This window comes from Letharia lupina (genome assembly GCF_014066315.1).
Source record: "Letharia lupina isolate WasteWater1 chromosome Unknown contig_26, whole genome shotgun sequence".
Classification (NCBI taxonomy): Eukaryota; Fungi; Ascomycota; class Lecanoromycetes; order Lecanorales; family Parmeliaceae; genus Letharia; species Letharia lupina.
Genome location: NW_023502995.1, coordinates 326,797 through 342,927, shown reverse-complemented (window position 1 = coordinate 342,927; position 16,131 = coordinate 326,797). Strand labels below are relative to the sequence as shown.

The 16,131-nt window shown below is 50.3% G+C and overlaps 4 protein-coding genes across 4 annotated transcripts; 2 read left to right on the top strand and 2 right to left on the bottom strand.

Annotated features, from left to right (window-relative positions):
• Positions 1-3,888: 3,888 nt before the first annotated feature.
• HO133_006760 (uncharacterized protein) lies at positions 3,889-6,651 on the bottom strand (the record flags this gene model as incomplete). The annotated part of the gene is given in 5 exon segments (XM_037297657.1): positions 3,889-4,002; positions 4,014-4,190; positions 4,256-4,665; positions 5,437-6,220; positions 6,271-6,651. The coding sequence occupies 5 exon segments, from the start codon at positions 6,649-6,651 to the stop codon at positions 3,889-3,891; spliced, it is 1,866 nt and encodes a 621-aa protein (XP_037147093.1).
• A 1,148-nt stretch (positions 6,652-7,799) lies between these two features.
• HO133_006759 (uncharacterized protein) lies at positions 7,800-10,510 on the top strand (the record flags this gene model as incomplete). Its single annotated transcript, XM_037297656.1, has 4 exons — positions 7,800-7,944; positions 8,002-8,070; positions 8,125-8,430; positions 8,481-10,510. 4 exons carry the CDS (start codon positions 7,800-7,802, stop codon positions 10,508-10,510), a joined length of 2,550 nt encoding a protein of 849 aa, XP_037147092.1.
• Positions 10,511-11,527: 1,017 nt separating this feature from the next.
• HO133_006758 (uncharacterized protein) lies at positions 11,528-12,952 on the top strand (the record flags this gene model as incomplete). The annotated part of the gene is made up of 1 exon (XM_037297655.1): positions 11,528-12,952. The coding sequence occupies one exon, from the start codon at positions 11,528-11,530 to the stop codon at positions 12,950-12,952; it is 1,425 nt and encodes a 474-aa protein (XP_037147091.1).
• Positions 12,953-14,259: 1,307 nt separating this feature from the next.
• On the bottom strand, positions 14,260-16,001 carry HO133_006757 (uncharacterized protein; the record flags this gene model as incomplete). Its single annotated transcript, XM_037297654.1, has 3 exons — positions 14,260-14,957; positions 15,013-15,240; positions 15,296-16,001. The coding sequence occupies 3 exons, from the start codon at positions 15,999-16,001 to the stop codon at positions 14,260-14,262; spliced, it is 1,632 nt and encodes a 543-aa protein (XP_037147090.1).
• Between the last annotated feature and the right edge of the window lie 130 nt (positions 16,002-16,131).

Here is a 16,131-nt window from a genome sequence, read left to right as displayed (position 1 = left end):
TTCTTTGCAAACAAGGAGACGAAAATCCAACAGCCAGGATCATGCCTTCCACAAGCACATCGCAGTTGTACCCTTCCTATGCAAGCTCCACAAAGCATAAGAAGACCAAATCTACCATGGCCTCCAACGACACATCGAAATCAGACTCTTCAACAAGCTCCAAAAAGTTTGCAGGTTCCCTGAACAGCCGTAAGATACAATCTCTAAACACGGAGAGGACGACCTGGATTTAATTGATTTCGTCATCAGTCCCAAAGCACAGTCCGCTGCAGGGTTATCGCGATACCAGACCAACAGATGACACTTGGAGCCAATTTACCGCGCGAACGTCCAGCACATCTGCCCTTGGGGACCCCAGGCGATGAGATTTTACGACCCGGGATTAGGTGAGATTTCCGGACAGCTTGCATGATATGCAAGAGACTAACTCTGAGTCGCCAGCCTCTATCACCCGGTCTGCAGGCAAAGCGGGGAATCTTTGGTGAGAGCGTATAGTCGATGCACGATGATCGGGAAATAGGGTGAGAAAAGTTGTGGCGCAGCAAGTGATTGGTTAGTGCCTGAATGGTTTTTAAAGTGCACATTAGCTTTGGCGTTAGGGGACCAGGGACATATTGCCGTTTCGAAATCCGGTCAATACCATATGAAAGAGAAATACCTCATTGAATTCTATTTTCATACGCTTACGCTGATGCGGACCCACTCCGTATTGTGTGAGTTCGTCGCTGGCAAATTCCTCAGCCCCTATCGGCACACCGCAGCTCGTACGCTAGGCCACAGCTTTCGATCAGCCCTTAAAAAGATCGGAGATGCTCGGGGCCACCGCTCGACAAATACCCAAGATAGAGACGTGGTAGCGAAGATGATTGACGTTGTCCAGGATTTGCGCATAGCCTCAAGCACCGCCGTCCAAAATTCGGGTTACACACAGGGGCTCAGGTCTGCGTTCGCGCAGCATCCACGGCGTTCCTAAGGGTTCAAATGAAGGTTTCCTGGGCTTCTTTTCCCTACCAAATTGCATGGTTGCCTGGTGAAGGGTGCGGGGTTTGCCAGATGGTGTAGTTCAAACGCAAAATCTTAACCCATGGTGTCCATCCAGATGACAGTATGACTGTTGCCGGTTATTGGCGCTGCAACATAGCCTCAATTTTTTTTCCAACCCAAACCGCAGCTTGATTGCAGGCTTCACTGGGATCGCAGACGAATAGCGATGACGTTGGTGACCTCTAGAAGACTGTGCCTGGGTGTAGAAATCAGGTCCTCCTCACTCTCAACCACAGTAGTCATCCAGCGACAAGGACTCGGCCGTGACGGGTATGACCATTCGACGGATTGAAAGTCGACCTACTAGATCCATAGAGATCGTTCGGACAACATTGCAGCCACGGCCCTACGTCGACTGTTGACTTGAATGAAAATCGTCGTCTTCTTGGAGCGATCGTGGTCCAGGAGCGGAAGGGACTGCAAATTCGGCACTTCCTTCTAGGAAGCGCATGGATTTCTGAGATTCGCTACCAACGGATAGCTGGTGACGCTGTTGCCACAATAGTCATCTGCCAATGAAAACTGCAGCTCAGCTCGAAAGAACAGTCAGAGCAGAGCGTCAATGACAGGTCGTTTGGCCACATACCTCCTATGTTTCCAATCCTGATCAAGATGGCTAGTATTGCATTCGTGGAGCAGTCGTCATGAAGCGATCGCATTCCAAGAGTAAACCCGACACATCAGGTTCAATGCTCTTGCCATGGACCGATATAGTCTCCACCAATGATACGCCCGCTCAACCCAGGCTTCCTGCTTCTCATTCACTTGCGGCATGTCACCGGGAGACGAATTTCGGCTGGGTTGGCGTCTGGCGACGGCGGCGATTGGACGAATGGCCCGGGCAAGCTTTTGGTACGCTGGCCTTTGACCAATCAGTACTTGCGGGTTGAAATAAAAGGCAGAAAGACATTACCGAAAGAGAGGCGCTCCGGTGGCTCTGACGACGCTTTTCCAACACCTCTTCCAAACCCTGTGGAGGACCTTCTGGCCTAGGCGACGCGCAATTCTCACCCCAGCATTCTGAGAGTCGTGCAACATGGCAGTGGGCGTGGGAGAAGACTTCAAGGATAGACAATCGGAAGCTAATGGTAGGATGTTGCAATATCGTTCTTGTCTAGAATTGACCGTCTCCCTCGCGCACAATTCTTGAGTCAAGGCCCTAAAAAAGCATTGTGCAACAGGGAGGGAGGAGCCTTGGAAAAGTATGGCGGGAGGAGCTCGGGCAACCATTGTCTCAGACCAAAATCTAGATAAGGGATTCCTTTGCTTCCGTTCATCCAGTCACACCGCGCGAACACGTTGATGGTCCGCATTGCGACAATCACACAGCGTCGTGATGTGCATGGCAGGACGAAAGAAGACTAGTACGCTGCGAAGCTATCGAATGCAGGCGCCGCTCATGATCGCCCCCACATAATGCAAGCCATTCAAGGCCCAGATCAAGACCGATGCTGAATATTTCCGCCCTTTTCGCCGAAACATCCGAAGCAGTCTCTATGAACAACACGGTCTCATTTGGTTCACCAGCTCAAAGGCGAACATTCACCATCCATCAGCCGTCTCACAAGTCTCACAACTGACAAAGCACTGCGGTAATCAAGGCAAGATATGGAAGGGTGGAAACAACGTAGTTAAGAGCAGAAGAGACGTCTTGAATTTCCACCCGCTGGCATGGCCGGTAGGCATGAACCGCCAACTATTTTACGTCCGAGGCGAGCCACCATCGTTCCAATGGCTTGACCCCACCGCTAGGTTCACCAGGCGCATGGCAGTTGGCTTTCCGGCCTTTTGCAGTGTGGGATCAACGGAGGGAAGCTTGGCAGTGAGTCCTGCGAGCCGATTGCGAGCCGAGGATAGCAGCAGAGGTCTGACTGATAGGTTCAACGCCAACTCCCAAGCATGCAATTGAGGTCTCCCACACAAGTATACTGACACTTCTTCAGCTGCCGTTGTTAATTGAAGGGAGACTGTAGTGCTGAAGCTCAATATGATCCCAACTCGAGGCTTGCGTGGGAGCCTGAAGTGCTCGTGACAAAAAGGTAGTACTTTGGAAGTACGGAGGTCTGCACCAAAAGTCCTGGACGCCAAGACTCCCGCGCCAAGATCTCGGAAAATGCCAAGCCTGAAGGGCTACCTGGACAATGCGCTTAGATCTGCTTCGGAGACACGCCTGGAGATGAGCCCAGCTTAGGACCCATAGATCCAACAGCAGTCTCTGAAGCTCAATTCATGCGCTCCCAGGAAATACTTCTAAGACCCCCCGCTACAGGGCCTACCGAGAGTAGGGTTAGGGCTTCACTATACTAGCGCGGTCCTGGACTTTCGGTGCAGACCTCCGTACTGGATATATTGAAAGATAATAAGCTACTTTAGTACCTTATATCCAAGGCTTTTAGAGAGAGGCGTTTTGGCAAATGCATTCCTCTAGGTAGCAAAAGATTTGCTGTCATGAGAAATTCATGCTCGCTTGGCTCATCTAGCCTTATGTAGCTAGCACAGATCGTGGCCAGCTAGGGCTGCTTTCAGGGCTTCAAAAATCTGCACACCATAAAAATACTAGACTCGACATCACACAACAGCCTGTTAGAGATAGAACCTGACTTGATACTGTATTTCCGTCTCACTTAGTCTCATAATTTTCTATATACGAGTCTATATCCTCATTTCCTTTTCTGAGACTTCCTATGACGGTGACGTTGGCAGGCAATCAATCCTGACCAGCCCCCACTCCATCAATGCCGCCCTTGTCCTCAGCTCTTCCTCCACCTCAGGAAACTCTACCTTTCCACCCACGATCCTCGGTACCCTGACATTGATGCGTCTTTGCGTCCCTGCTTGAAAGCGTCACGATCCTTCACGATCCTTCAGGCTCCGCTTCTGCTTCGGACCCCTCTTCAGCTTCAAGCCCATCTCTTCGAGGACCCTCTCCTCGATATCTTTGACATTCTCACGGACTACCTTGAGCTGACGCATTGACCTCCATTTGCTGTTTCTTCGAGCTTGCTCCCGTTGTCTTCGTTCTCAACAGGAATGGCGAGATCCTCCAGGGTCATCCCCTTGGCAGAGAGAGCGCCAGGTTCCTCGTAAAACGGGGATGACTCAGGCTCGGGTTTGGTTCTGGGTTCAGGCTTGGTGAACTTCTCTGACTCTGTGTCCAATCTGCCGTGGTATCCATCCTTTCTCCGGGAAAAACTTCGATGACATCAGGCACTGCCTCGTTATCCGAGGCATCATCAGTGCCGCCGCCGACGTCCACATCGAAGTCCGTCACGTTGTCTTCCTCTTTCTGTGCTTCATCGTCATCCTCCAGCTTGATATCTGGCTTTGGACTCGGTGACAGTGGTGGATTGCTTCTCCTATCAAGCTCAACCAGCGTTTGAACATCCTCGGCCCTGATTTTGGCACTCAAGGCCTTTTGCTCTGCCTCCATCGCTATGTTCTCCGTAGCCACCTCTCCACCTCTGCCGGCGGCACAATCCATCTGCGACGCCTGCCATTCCGGGTGGCCACAGTAGGATAAATTTTCAGCCCAAGCCTGAATCTGATTGTGGACAGGCTCAAATGCCGCTGCAGTGCAGACTGTATGTCCCACAATTCCGTGAAAGGTCCACTCGATCTTATCTGGGAGACTAGTCTAGTAAGCGCTGCAGTCGAAGAACTTTCCGATAGCGCACACAAGGCCGGTCACCCAAATCTGGTACTTCACGAGAGCACCACCCTTTGCAGGCCACATGTTGACAGAACTCATGCCATCTCTTTCTGTACGCGCGATCTTGTCTTCTCCTCCATAAGCTCCGCCTGACTGATGCTATACTGCTTCATGATTTTGTGCGCCATTTTGAACGCCGCTCTTTGCTCGTTCTCGTTGTTGTTGACATGATGTGCACGGGCAAAGCATTTTCGGATGCGCTCAACCACGGCCCTATCCGCGTTTGAGAGCGTTTGAGTTGAGGTTTCATCGTTGGGCAACCAACCAATCGACGCCCTTTGGCATTTGAGTTTGTGTTTTGAGGGCGTTCGAAAGTGACGGGTCAGAGGTCGCGAAAGCAAGATGCGATGAGATAAGGTCAAAGCGAGGCGTTAGCCCTATGCAGGTACCCGCGATCTAGCCCAACTGATGTGTATGCACATGGAGTACAGGATCACGACAGGAGCGATGTATGCTTGTATTGCATCGACTTCAAAGTGACGGAGACCTCCTCGTCAGTTGCAAATGAGCAGGTCTGGAGCTAAGATAGCCAGATGTTGTGATTCATTAGCTATCACTGACGACTTAAGCCATATTGCAGCCAGTAGCCACTTCTCCTGCTACCATGATGAGCTTCGCTATTTACATCAATGCACTGCTGAAAGAAAGAAGCCCCGAACTGTGTCACTCCAGCATCTCTTCACGCAGAAAGCACCAGAAGGGTACCAAATGCTCATTGACACTATCCTCAGTAGCTGACAGCGAACCATCCTTGTCGCTAGCTATGACCGGAACTGGACCGATGCTGTGGTGCTGGATTACCTGTAGCGTCAAGTATCTAAGATTCTTGATCTTCACCAGATCTTTGACCCACTTGAGGTCTCTGAATCCCGCGTCGACTTTGACATTGACGGAGATGGACAATGTCTTGAGGTTCACGTTTTCCCCAATGTAGATGCAAGCTCTGCTCCAGTCTGCCTGGTTGTCTGGCCCCTTGTGCAGGCGAGGCTCCCATTTGTCGTGGAGATCCATGGTAATCCCACTCAAATTTTCCCGGGCGTGCTGTGAAAGACTCCGAAGGAATGGCACGACACCGTTGATGCTGAGTCCGAAGTCAAAGTTACGGAACTGGTACAGAACGGCAATAGCTTCATCGTGTGTCAGCCTGCTTGCGGCAAGAATGCCGAGATTGATCTCCCTCGATTCACCCTTGGGAGGATGCCCAAACCAGAACTGGAGACCCTTTTTCTTGGTACGAAACGGAATGACCATAATCGTGTCGTCAGGGTTGACTCGGCGACGTACAGCACTGCTGACAGTTTTTTGATAGAACTGGCCACATGCAGCACCGCCGACGGCTTCGCGGTACACCTGCAGACGAAGTTCGGGAGGTAGGCGCTCGAAAGGAAATGGAGTAGGATCGGCTTGGAAACGGAGCGTCGACTGCAGGAAAATCTCAGCCAAGCGTGCAATACACATTGGTGTTCCCTAAGTCAAGCATCAGGTTGCGTCTAGTCCAAGTATATTTGATGACTTACCACCCAGCCCCACTCCACCCCATCGACTTCCACAGAAGTCACCTTGGTCTCCTCTCCCTCCTGCTTGATAGCCTTGCCCAGTGACACTAGTGGTTTTGTGGCTCTCTTGAGGTAGGTATTAACATCTCGTGGCTTTCCATTCGCCGGCTCCGGTATTTTCAGCTCAGCCTCGTCCAATATTTGCTCTCTGAATTTCTTGATGGTTTTGAGGATCGCTCGATAGCCCTTGCGTTGCGTGTGTGGGTTAACACAAATCAGTAATTGATCTTTGAAGGCTTGGTCATGCACAGCTTTTTCTGCCATCCTCCGGCTGACCTCCTTGTCGTCTAGCACGTTCATCTGTGACTGAGACATGAAGACGGTGGCTGTGCTGCTTGACATTGGTGGGGTTTGACAGCTGAGGAAGTGAAAGAAATGAAAGAAATCATTGTGAGAGTTGGTGACCGCGTTTGTTATGGAAACGCCGCTAACCGTTTCTAAGACAGTGAATCCGGCAATTCACTCCGTATTTTTGTGTTCATGCAGTTCCGGGCACACAGTCACCTGCAATCGGTATCACAATGCTTGCTGGTTTGGTCTGAGTTGACTTCGATGGATCATATAGAGAGTCTATCCTTTACGTAATAATCAGTTTTGGAGAAGAATGACATTTGAATGTCTATAAGAGACACAAATTGAGCTCCCTTTCATCCTTATCTCTAGTTTGGCCCCGATCAACTACCTTGCCACTTCCACTACAGAATTGTAGAGTCTACATATACTTCTTATTTCTGCCCTTTCCCCTTTGTGTAAAGAACTATATATAAAAAGCGGCACAAATGAGTCGTCATCACATTAACTGTCTTTGATTTTTCAAGGAAGAGACTCTGGATATACAAGTTTTATGGCGTTGGCTCTACCCTTGGGCCAATAGCGCTGTATCAATTACCCTCTACTTATAGCCCTCCGGCTTTCGAGGCTCTCTTATCTCAGCAGATATAGTCATGAAGCAAAGGCTGTAGACCTAGAACGGAAGCTATGTTGTGCTCATGGTATGGGTCTACTTTGGAGCTCTCAGGCGCAGAAAAGTCGAATGGTTTGACTCCTAGTGTCAGTGTAAACACCGAGATTCGAAAGTCTCGTCTGTGTCGTACAACGATCGCGCGGCTTACGAGCGTCCTGATTGCTGTGTCAAGCTCATCGAAACCATCAACACTTCAATCCCGCAGGGTCTTTGTTGACGTTTTTGCTCAACTCCTTTCCTCGAGTCATCACCTCCGCGTTCCCTTCTGCACTAGCGTCTTCCAACCTCCGCTGACCATTTTTTCAAAGAGAACACAACCCTTTCTCACGCCTTCACCGTACCTCCCAATCTTCCCAACTGCAGAAGGAATCCTACCCAACATTTTGCTCGTTCCACTTGATCTGCATCGTACGTGTGTACCTCGCCTAGTACACTCAACTCTCTTAGTGTCTAACAGATTTTTAGCCGTATCATACACCACCTACCCTGCCACCGAAGCTTCCCGTGTGCCTTGTCAGTCTCTATGATGTCGTCTTCTACTTCCGACCAAATCTTGCACCCCACGAATCCAGTCCTGTTGAGGGATGTGAACATACCGAAGGAAAAAGGGCAGACACGCGTTCTTCCAGACGGAAGCCTCCTATATCACGAGCCTTTAACCAACAAAGAAGGTGAGAAATGAACTCATCGCCCTTGAAGCAGGGAACACTTTGCTGACAAGTCTGCAGTGCCGGCTGTTCGTCTTGAAGATATCAGGCTCAAAGTTGTTCAACAAGCATCTAAAAAGCTTTCATATAGTCAGTCTCCCCCTCAAAACTTAAAGCTGAAAGGGGTGTCATTGACATGCACAGGGTTTCCCAAGAAGCGCGGATACGAGGACACAAACTTGACAGCCTTCGTAAAGAAGGATTACAATTATGGACCTGAGCGGGAGAACCGACCGGACCGTCTGTTTCAGATCAGAAATGACGATGCAAAGGGCGAAAAGCCTAATGGCTATGTCATTGATGAAGGTCGGATCGTCCTCGACGCATTTGATCATGGCCTCCGAGACTTCGGAAGTCAGCTCCCCATGTACGTGTCCTCTGAACTTGAAGGACACGACATCGAGGACTATCTTCGTCGGAATCGGGAGGTATCTGTTTACGATCTTGTTGGTATGTGATCTTGCAATCCTAGTTTCTTTCCAAATTAACGAATGCAACAGCCCGGGCTCCCAACGGCTACTACAAAGGAAACCCTCAAACGAAGAACAAAAAGACTGAAAAGGAGGAGAAATCGAGGGAATGGCATCAGGGCCCTCCCAGAGTCGGAACATTCAGTATGCGGGCAACACGGTTCCGACTGCGCGCTGGATGTTTGTCCTGGGAGAAGAAGGACGGCACGGTCGCCAAGAACCAGAGGATCCTTGACGTTATACCTGCCCGGTACAAGGATCCAACAGTCAACTCGACCAAAGGCTGGCGCGACCTCAATACAGCTGAAATCAAGAAAATCAAAGATGGCGCCATGAAAAAGCCCCAGCAAGGGCCCAAAAAAAAGCGAGCTACTGAGGCGAAAAAGGAAGCCGAAGATCTTCAAAAGAACGAGGAGTACGAAGAGGAAGGAGGCAGCCAAGACGGGTGCTTCGAGTATACGCCTGGTGGTGTAGAGGAGGAGGAGAACTACGTCTCCCCGGCCCTTAACCACGGAAGCGCTGCCGGCTTTAGCACACGACGTCCATGGACAAACATCAAGCCTGACAATGAACTTGACTATCATGGAGGTTTGAGTCTTCCGAAACCCCCCAAGCGATCGAGGGAGCAGAAGTCGACAAAAATGGGGAATCTGGAAGAGGACTTCGAGGCTCGACCATTTAAGAAAGGAAGAACGCCAATGCATGCTCACAACTCGCAAGGTGTAAGGGATGGCACCAACCTCCTTCCGCATACACGTTCAAAAAGCCAAAAGCCAAGGCATAGAAGAACCGGTGGGCCGAAGCCCGAGGATGCAGTAGAAGAATCCATGAGATTTTCATCTGCCACGAATCCATATGACCTACAAGACCAAGGTATACACACGTGGCCCTCGAGTGCTGGGTTTAATCATACACTGGCCCCCTTACCTGAGAGCCTTGGTCAACCTTGGGACACCCTTGGAAGAAATGCGGAGGCTCGTCGGTCCCCCAAGGAGCTGAGAAGCGATGAGTGGCGTCAGTCGGACACGAGGAATCCGCAAACGTACTTCCACCAAGACAATCTCGGCAGTGACTACTTCCATGAGCCACCTCCGGGCCCACATGAGGGCTTTACCCTAGGCTCACAATTGATTGGCTTTCATGCGGGCTTTGCGAACGTGAGTTCGCAGGTGCGAGGGTTCGACATGAACGATAGTACCAATTTCCCAGCAGGCACACAGTATGCGAGCTCCCAGTACGACCTTCCACAGGGCGGCTTTCCACAGGACGGCTTCTCACAGGACAGATTTCCGCAGAGCGGCCTTCCACAGGACGACTATTCACAGTACGACCTTCCTCATGAAGGCTTTCCTCGGAACAGTATTTCACGCGACAGCCTTCCACAGACTATTCTCCCACAGGACAGCGGTCCATCTGAGGGTCTGACTCGAAACAGCCTTCGACAAGAACATCCATGGAATGGCTCTCTCTATGTTAATCCTTCTTGCAAGGACGCTTTACCACCGATGCCGCCACAAGCAATTGTTACCGGCAAGCGCAAAAGAACAGACGATCCTTCTCACGGACAACCGAAGCAGGAGCGGACGATAAAGCGCGCTAGAAGCAGCAAGACAGCGTTATTACCTTCGCCAGAGGTTTCACTTGCCGCATGTGGAGACCCTGGATATGGACACTCTCAGAGAGAATTGGTGGAATCACAGGATGCCCGCTTGCCTCAGACAGAGGGTGAATTTCCGAAATCCTTCCCGAGCCCCCTCCCATCCAGCTTTGGATATCGTCGAAATGGAGGGCGTCCCCCAATTGAGATGCACGGAAGTCCGTCAGAGACCAACAGTGACTATGGGATTTCTGATGGTCCAGCAATAGGCCCACTCCACGGCGAGCCTTATCCTCAAGCTCACGACCCCATCCACAACGGCACAGAGTTGCAATCCGGTTTTGATCACTATGCTTACCTGCCTGCGGACTTCCATCGCAGTCAATGGGAGGCGATCCAAGCCTCACTCTCGACGGATTGGCATCGGGACTGGAGAGCCCAGAAATCGCGATACAATGCCTAGCATCTCGCGCGAGGCAGAGAGGACTTGCGCAGAGATGAGCGACTGTGGGATTCTATCCGATCTTTGAAGGCAGGGTGATGCTATGGTGGCGGAAAATTGCTCGTTTTCCTAGTCTCGGAAACTCCACGTCGTTGAAAGGAATCTTTATTATTGGTTTTCGCAGATCCTCAGCGCTTCTTTTCTTCATGGGCTCTAGGGTGCTGCAAGGGTTTTCAACTGGGTATAAGGCATTTTCAGTAAGGTTGGTGCGATAGTTTTTTAAATATTCGAGGTCGCGAACTGCAAAGCCGCGGGTTCATAGGGCAAGGATTTCCTATTTAGCAGGTCTATCGAGAATTGCAGAGGCCATCCTTAGCCACGGATATTCTTCGATTGACACTTACGCACAAAATAAACCCATAGAGAGCAAGAATACAAAAGAAACGGATGACCGAGGTTGTGGTTGAAACAAGTCCTTGGCCACGCATTCCGAGTCCCCCAATTCGGCCACGCCAGTAGCTTATAGTTATTTCTGCCATTGATAGTGCCGACCTATGGCAACTGAGACATTAACCACCTTCACTTTGCAACGTGAATGTAATGCCCGAGTGCAGAAACCCGAATGCAGAGGAAGAATTCACTGCTTCAGCTTTAAAGAGCAAGATCCAGAGCACGGAAACGAAAGCAAAGCGGCCTGAACCACAACATCACATCTAAGTCTTAGCGTGTTGAGCCGCTCAAGGAGCCGACGGACGGTCGCCTGCCGGAAATCCAGGGCTCAAGCAGGCGAAATATTTTCGTCCTCATCTCTAGGCGGTTTGTGTCACATCACTCCCATTGGAACAATCAACACCCGGTCGCCACGCATGTCACATGCGGACAGACGTGGCAACACCTGAATCTGCTAACACACACAGGCGTAGATCTGCCGCGAAAAGAATCCAATGATATAAATATGGGCAGGACGCGTGCACGGCTCGAAAGTAAAGGGCGAATCGAAAACTGCTACGAGGCTCAGAAACCCCGAGCAAGGACAAGATGTCATCATCATCTAGATCGAGAAAGATATTTGATGAAATCCTTCGGGGTGACTCGTCGCTTCCCTCCTACGCAGACTCTTCAAGAGATGCTAGCAGACCGACTGCTCCCACGCCCAGATCCATACAGGATGATCATAGAGCTCCGACATTTCCTCAAAATCCCGCACCTCCACCTCCACTCGCGCCGCCACCAGCAAACACGAGGCCCCGGAGAACACCAGCGGTAGGGTTTTCAGCGTTTCCACGACACCCTGTGATGGCTAAACACTTCGCCAGCGTATCAAACACCAATACAGGCGGAACGTTTTCGGAAGAGAGAAAATCTTCACCGATGCCTTACAAAAAGACTGCCATACCCCCGGAGACCCTGGAGGAGCACTCTATTTACCCAGTGGGTGATAGAATACGGAAGGTTCCGCAATCTGAAGAGTCGCTAGATTCTCAGATGGGTCCGGAACGGGGGTACAGTCGGAATCCTGAGCTCAACCTTCAATACCAGGTTAGAAACGAGATCAGACGCTTGTGGGAGGAAAAGCATAGCAAGACGGCAGAAGACACAGATCGACTAGATCGAGACACCGGACATCAAAGCGGTGTAGTAAAATCCGACGGAGATCCAACAATCCGCGAGGAGATCCCGAACCCCCGGAGGGTCCTCCACGAGTCGCTGGAGTGGCACGATGACTCGGATGCGGAAGACTTGGACAAGGATCTTACAGTGTTTGCGGACACGCCTAGAGATGAAGGCATTGTAGAAGAAAGAGGAGAATGGCTATTGCCTCCTTGGGATGTACCAGACCCAATCCATGCCCCCTCTCTGACAGCCCTGTCATCAATGACGGAATGGGACCCGGAGGCCGACATAGATTTCCAGACGGAAGCTCGGGCAGGATGGAGCGACTGCCGTTTCAAGGTCCCGCAAACGCCTGCTGATATAGAATCTTTGCAGCAAGCTCTTGAGATAACTCGGATGGACTTCTGGATCAGGAATCCGAACGAGAGATATCCGGAAGATCTCTCCCAATACAAGGGGGAATCTTACGGATCTCAACATCGGCGACTCCAGCACGCATTCTGCACAATTTGGCAGGGTTTGGAGACGGAAGCTCCCCCTGCACTTTATCGCTTGCCGGAATGGATGTTTGGATTCGAATACTGCTATTGGAAGCCCTCCAGTTGGGGTTATAATAAGCGATCAAACGCGTATAACGAGGGTCTTGCGGCAATGGCTGCCGAGAAGAACGAGAAAAGCTTGGAGAACTTGCGCTATCAGGACTGGAAGGCTAAGCTGAAGGAGGTGAGCGGCGCTCCGACGCTTGCAGATTTTGCGCCTTCAAGGCGATCGGTTGCCCCCGAGGAAATAGAAAGAGGGGGGAACGAAGGTCTCTACTCCGTTAGTCCGACACCAGATTTCATCATTTAAAGACTTCCTTTCTTGTCAATCCTAACATTGCACTCCATAGATTGTGTTGTATAATTCTTAGCATAGATAGATTAGGACTTTGAATGAAGAAGAGTAACTCCAAACGGGACAGAATCTTGAAAGGCGACTTGGTCTTGGGAATCAAGGCCATCAGATGTCACGGTATTAAGAATCCCGTTCATATCGTAGCTCCAGTCACTGGAATAAGCCCAGTCGGACCAAGATTTGGTTTCGCAACCTTCAAAGCCTGTAGGGTCTCAAGACCTTCTGAATTGAAATAGGAACTCTTAACAGAAGCAGTCCCTGCGCAGTGCGGTCAAAGAGAGAACAAGACAGGGTGTCAGTTGTGAATTTGCCAAGACTTGCACCTTGCCGTCTTTGGACATGCTCGCAACCGATCAATTTCTGACACCGGCTGAAGAAACGTTGTGTGAGCTGCCGATGTCTCTGCCGTTTGGAGGTACTGAGGGAACGATTTTGGCTGGAGCAGGGCGTAGTCATATGGCGTGAAGTCCTAGTCGAAAACAAAGCCTCGTTGTCACAAATCGCATGGCCTGACTCATAACACTAAATTTTGTCTGCTGTTCTTCAATTGTTCTCACCAACAACCGCATTGTTACTACCTTCCATTGTCATTGGCTTGACCAAGGATCTCTCAAGGGAAACTTTAGTTCCTTTGTGGCTTTCAAGGACATTCAAGGACAAAGATCTTGTCCATTATTTCTTATATTACCTCAACGTTTGCTCTTCTCTTCTGCTCGCAAAGCCCACTCATCTATCCCACGTCAGCCAGCCCAGCTCAACCAATAATCTACGACGTACCTACCTACGACGATTCCCAGATATCAATACTCAAGCTAGAGTAGGAATGACTTCTTTCTCTGGGCTCCCAAACGTCGGGTTACTCATTCCCAGTATCGACAACGCGTTCATCATCTTCGAGGAGATCCCCGTGGGGCGGAAAACCTGTGACGTCTGTGGGGACCTCTTTTCCATCACAGGGGATCTGAATGACTGTCCCGTCGGACTCCCATGTCGCCATGTGCATTGCTTTAGATGTACCTGGACATGGCTTCATCGATACCATTCATGTCCGGAATGTAATTTCTCGTACACCGACATAAGACCTATCCGCGTTGTTCTCGAACGTGAAGCATACCTTTGTCGCCACCAGGGTTTCCCTCCGTCCAATCAATTTCAGGTAACGGTTTTGCCTTCCTCAAGTCACGCCGCTGGCTCTAAGGCTGAGGCCGTTGAGCCTAGGTGAGCCATTCAGAGCTTTCGACCACCAGTTTTCCAGTATCAATTTAGATATTTTCCTCCCGATTCTGAAAAGGCCACCCTTTCTCAACACACTCTCGATCCTCGTCATCTTCCCCCTCACTCAGCCATGTCTCTTTCAATTCTCGATTTTTTTCTACAGCATCCTGAAAGACTTCATTCCTGACCCATCCGTCTTGGCTCACATGGTACAAAACGCTGCGCCAGTGCTCTACCAGTATGTTCAAATTAATCCAGGCGTCTTCGATGCGGAAAAACTCTTCCTTTTCTGTGTCAATGAAATGGATCGGGCAGTCACCCGTATTCAGGGCGATCTGATCCCAGTGCTCGATAGCCCGGATAAGCAAGCCTTTGAGCGTTATGTAATTACCATTCCACGATCGTCCAGCTCGATCGACCAACTCTTGGCGAAGATAGAGCATAGGCACGCGAAGCACAGCTAGATGATCGCGATTACGGTTCCCAGTGAACACAATGTACAGCCAGAAGAGCATCCTTCTGCGATGGAGTTCATCGGCGACAGACTTCTCATTGGGGGAGAGAGACGAATAATCCGTGGGAAGGGTGGGTTGTCTGAGGTCTGTTGGAGGTTGCGGATCTGGGTTCTTGAACATTGGGGGTGCGCCGGCTGTTAGACAAAATGGTAGAACTGTAGTGTGCTGCCAGTCGATGAAACAGGAAATCTCGCAGGAGTCGGAGATTAATATGTTTGTGGGATTAAGATCTGCGTTGGTGTAAGTAAAGCGCGTCAAAAAGAACGGAGGCTCTGAGTGAAATACCTGGATGACGCAACGTAGGTCGATTAGAAATATTCTCATGGCCTGCCGGCAAAAGGTGCGGAGATACAGACATATACTTTTCCAACAGGTCTACGTAAATACTTGGCGATATTTGACCTTTCAGTAATGTGTTGTGGGGAAATTTAAGAGTCTGTGCTTGGCCAGAACTGCGAGTCCAAGTGAGCTCCCGTTCACCAATTGATCTTATATAGTCGCTTGACTTTGCCCCTAATAAGCCATGAGCGTTAGCGAGCTGAAACGCAGGGCGGTCGGAATTACTGACATGGTCCTCGATCAATAGCAAGCCGACTATACCGTCCAAGCCAAAACATATAGTCTGTTGTTGGCCCAATGCAAAATCGATCGGTATCATCTTTTCGCTCCGAGCTCACAGGAGGATGAAGGTCTAACTGGAGGTTTGATGGCAATGCGTCTTTGTAATAGATGCTGCCGTAAGCGTTTAGGCGAAGTTCAAAAAGCTTTCCTTCGAGCCTTATATAACTTTCCATGAAACAAACTCTTTCCTTCTGCGTAAGATGGAACCAACGATCTTCTAGCGGTTTCCCCGGCGCCTTCTGCATGATGATATACTCTACGCCGACAGGGTTGTTGCTGTCTGCAGACCAGGCATGAATTCGCGGAACTGGCAGTCCCTTGCTGCTCAAGAAGTCCATTGTTGCAACCTCACTCGCTGTTGCTAGGCGCTCTGGGACGGAGATGTTGTAAGGTATCTTAGCGATAACTTCAAAACCGTCTTCGAATGTCAAAAGGAACACTCTGTTGAAGCCTCCCTCGGCAAGCTTTCGAAGACTGGCGACTGCACCTCTTTTCAATGATCTTGAAGCGATATCTTTCAATGCCTGTACATTGAACTTGATAGACCGCTCCGATAGCCTGCGTGTCTCGTTGTAGAGGTAGCGCCCGGAAGTGTAGGTGAACAAGTCTGGATCATCATTCGGAAGCAGAGATAGTGACTGTTGTTTCGCCATCTGGCCGTGGCTTCTTATCAGAGAATAGGACGTGGGGATGCATGGTACTTTGGCGCGTACCAGCTTCAGAGACGGACTATCGATAACGCGGCAAGCACAAAAGAGACCGCGTTGGCGCGATGCACATGAC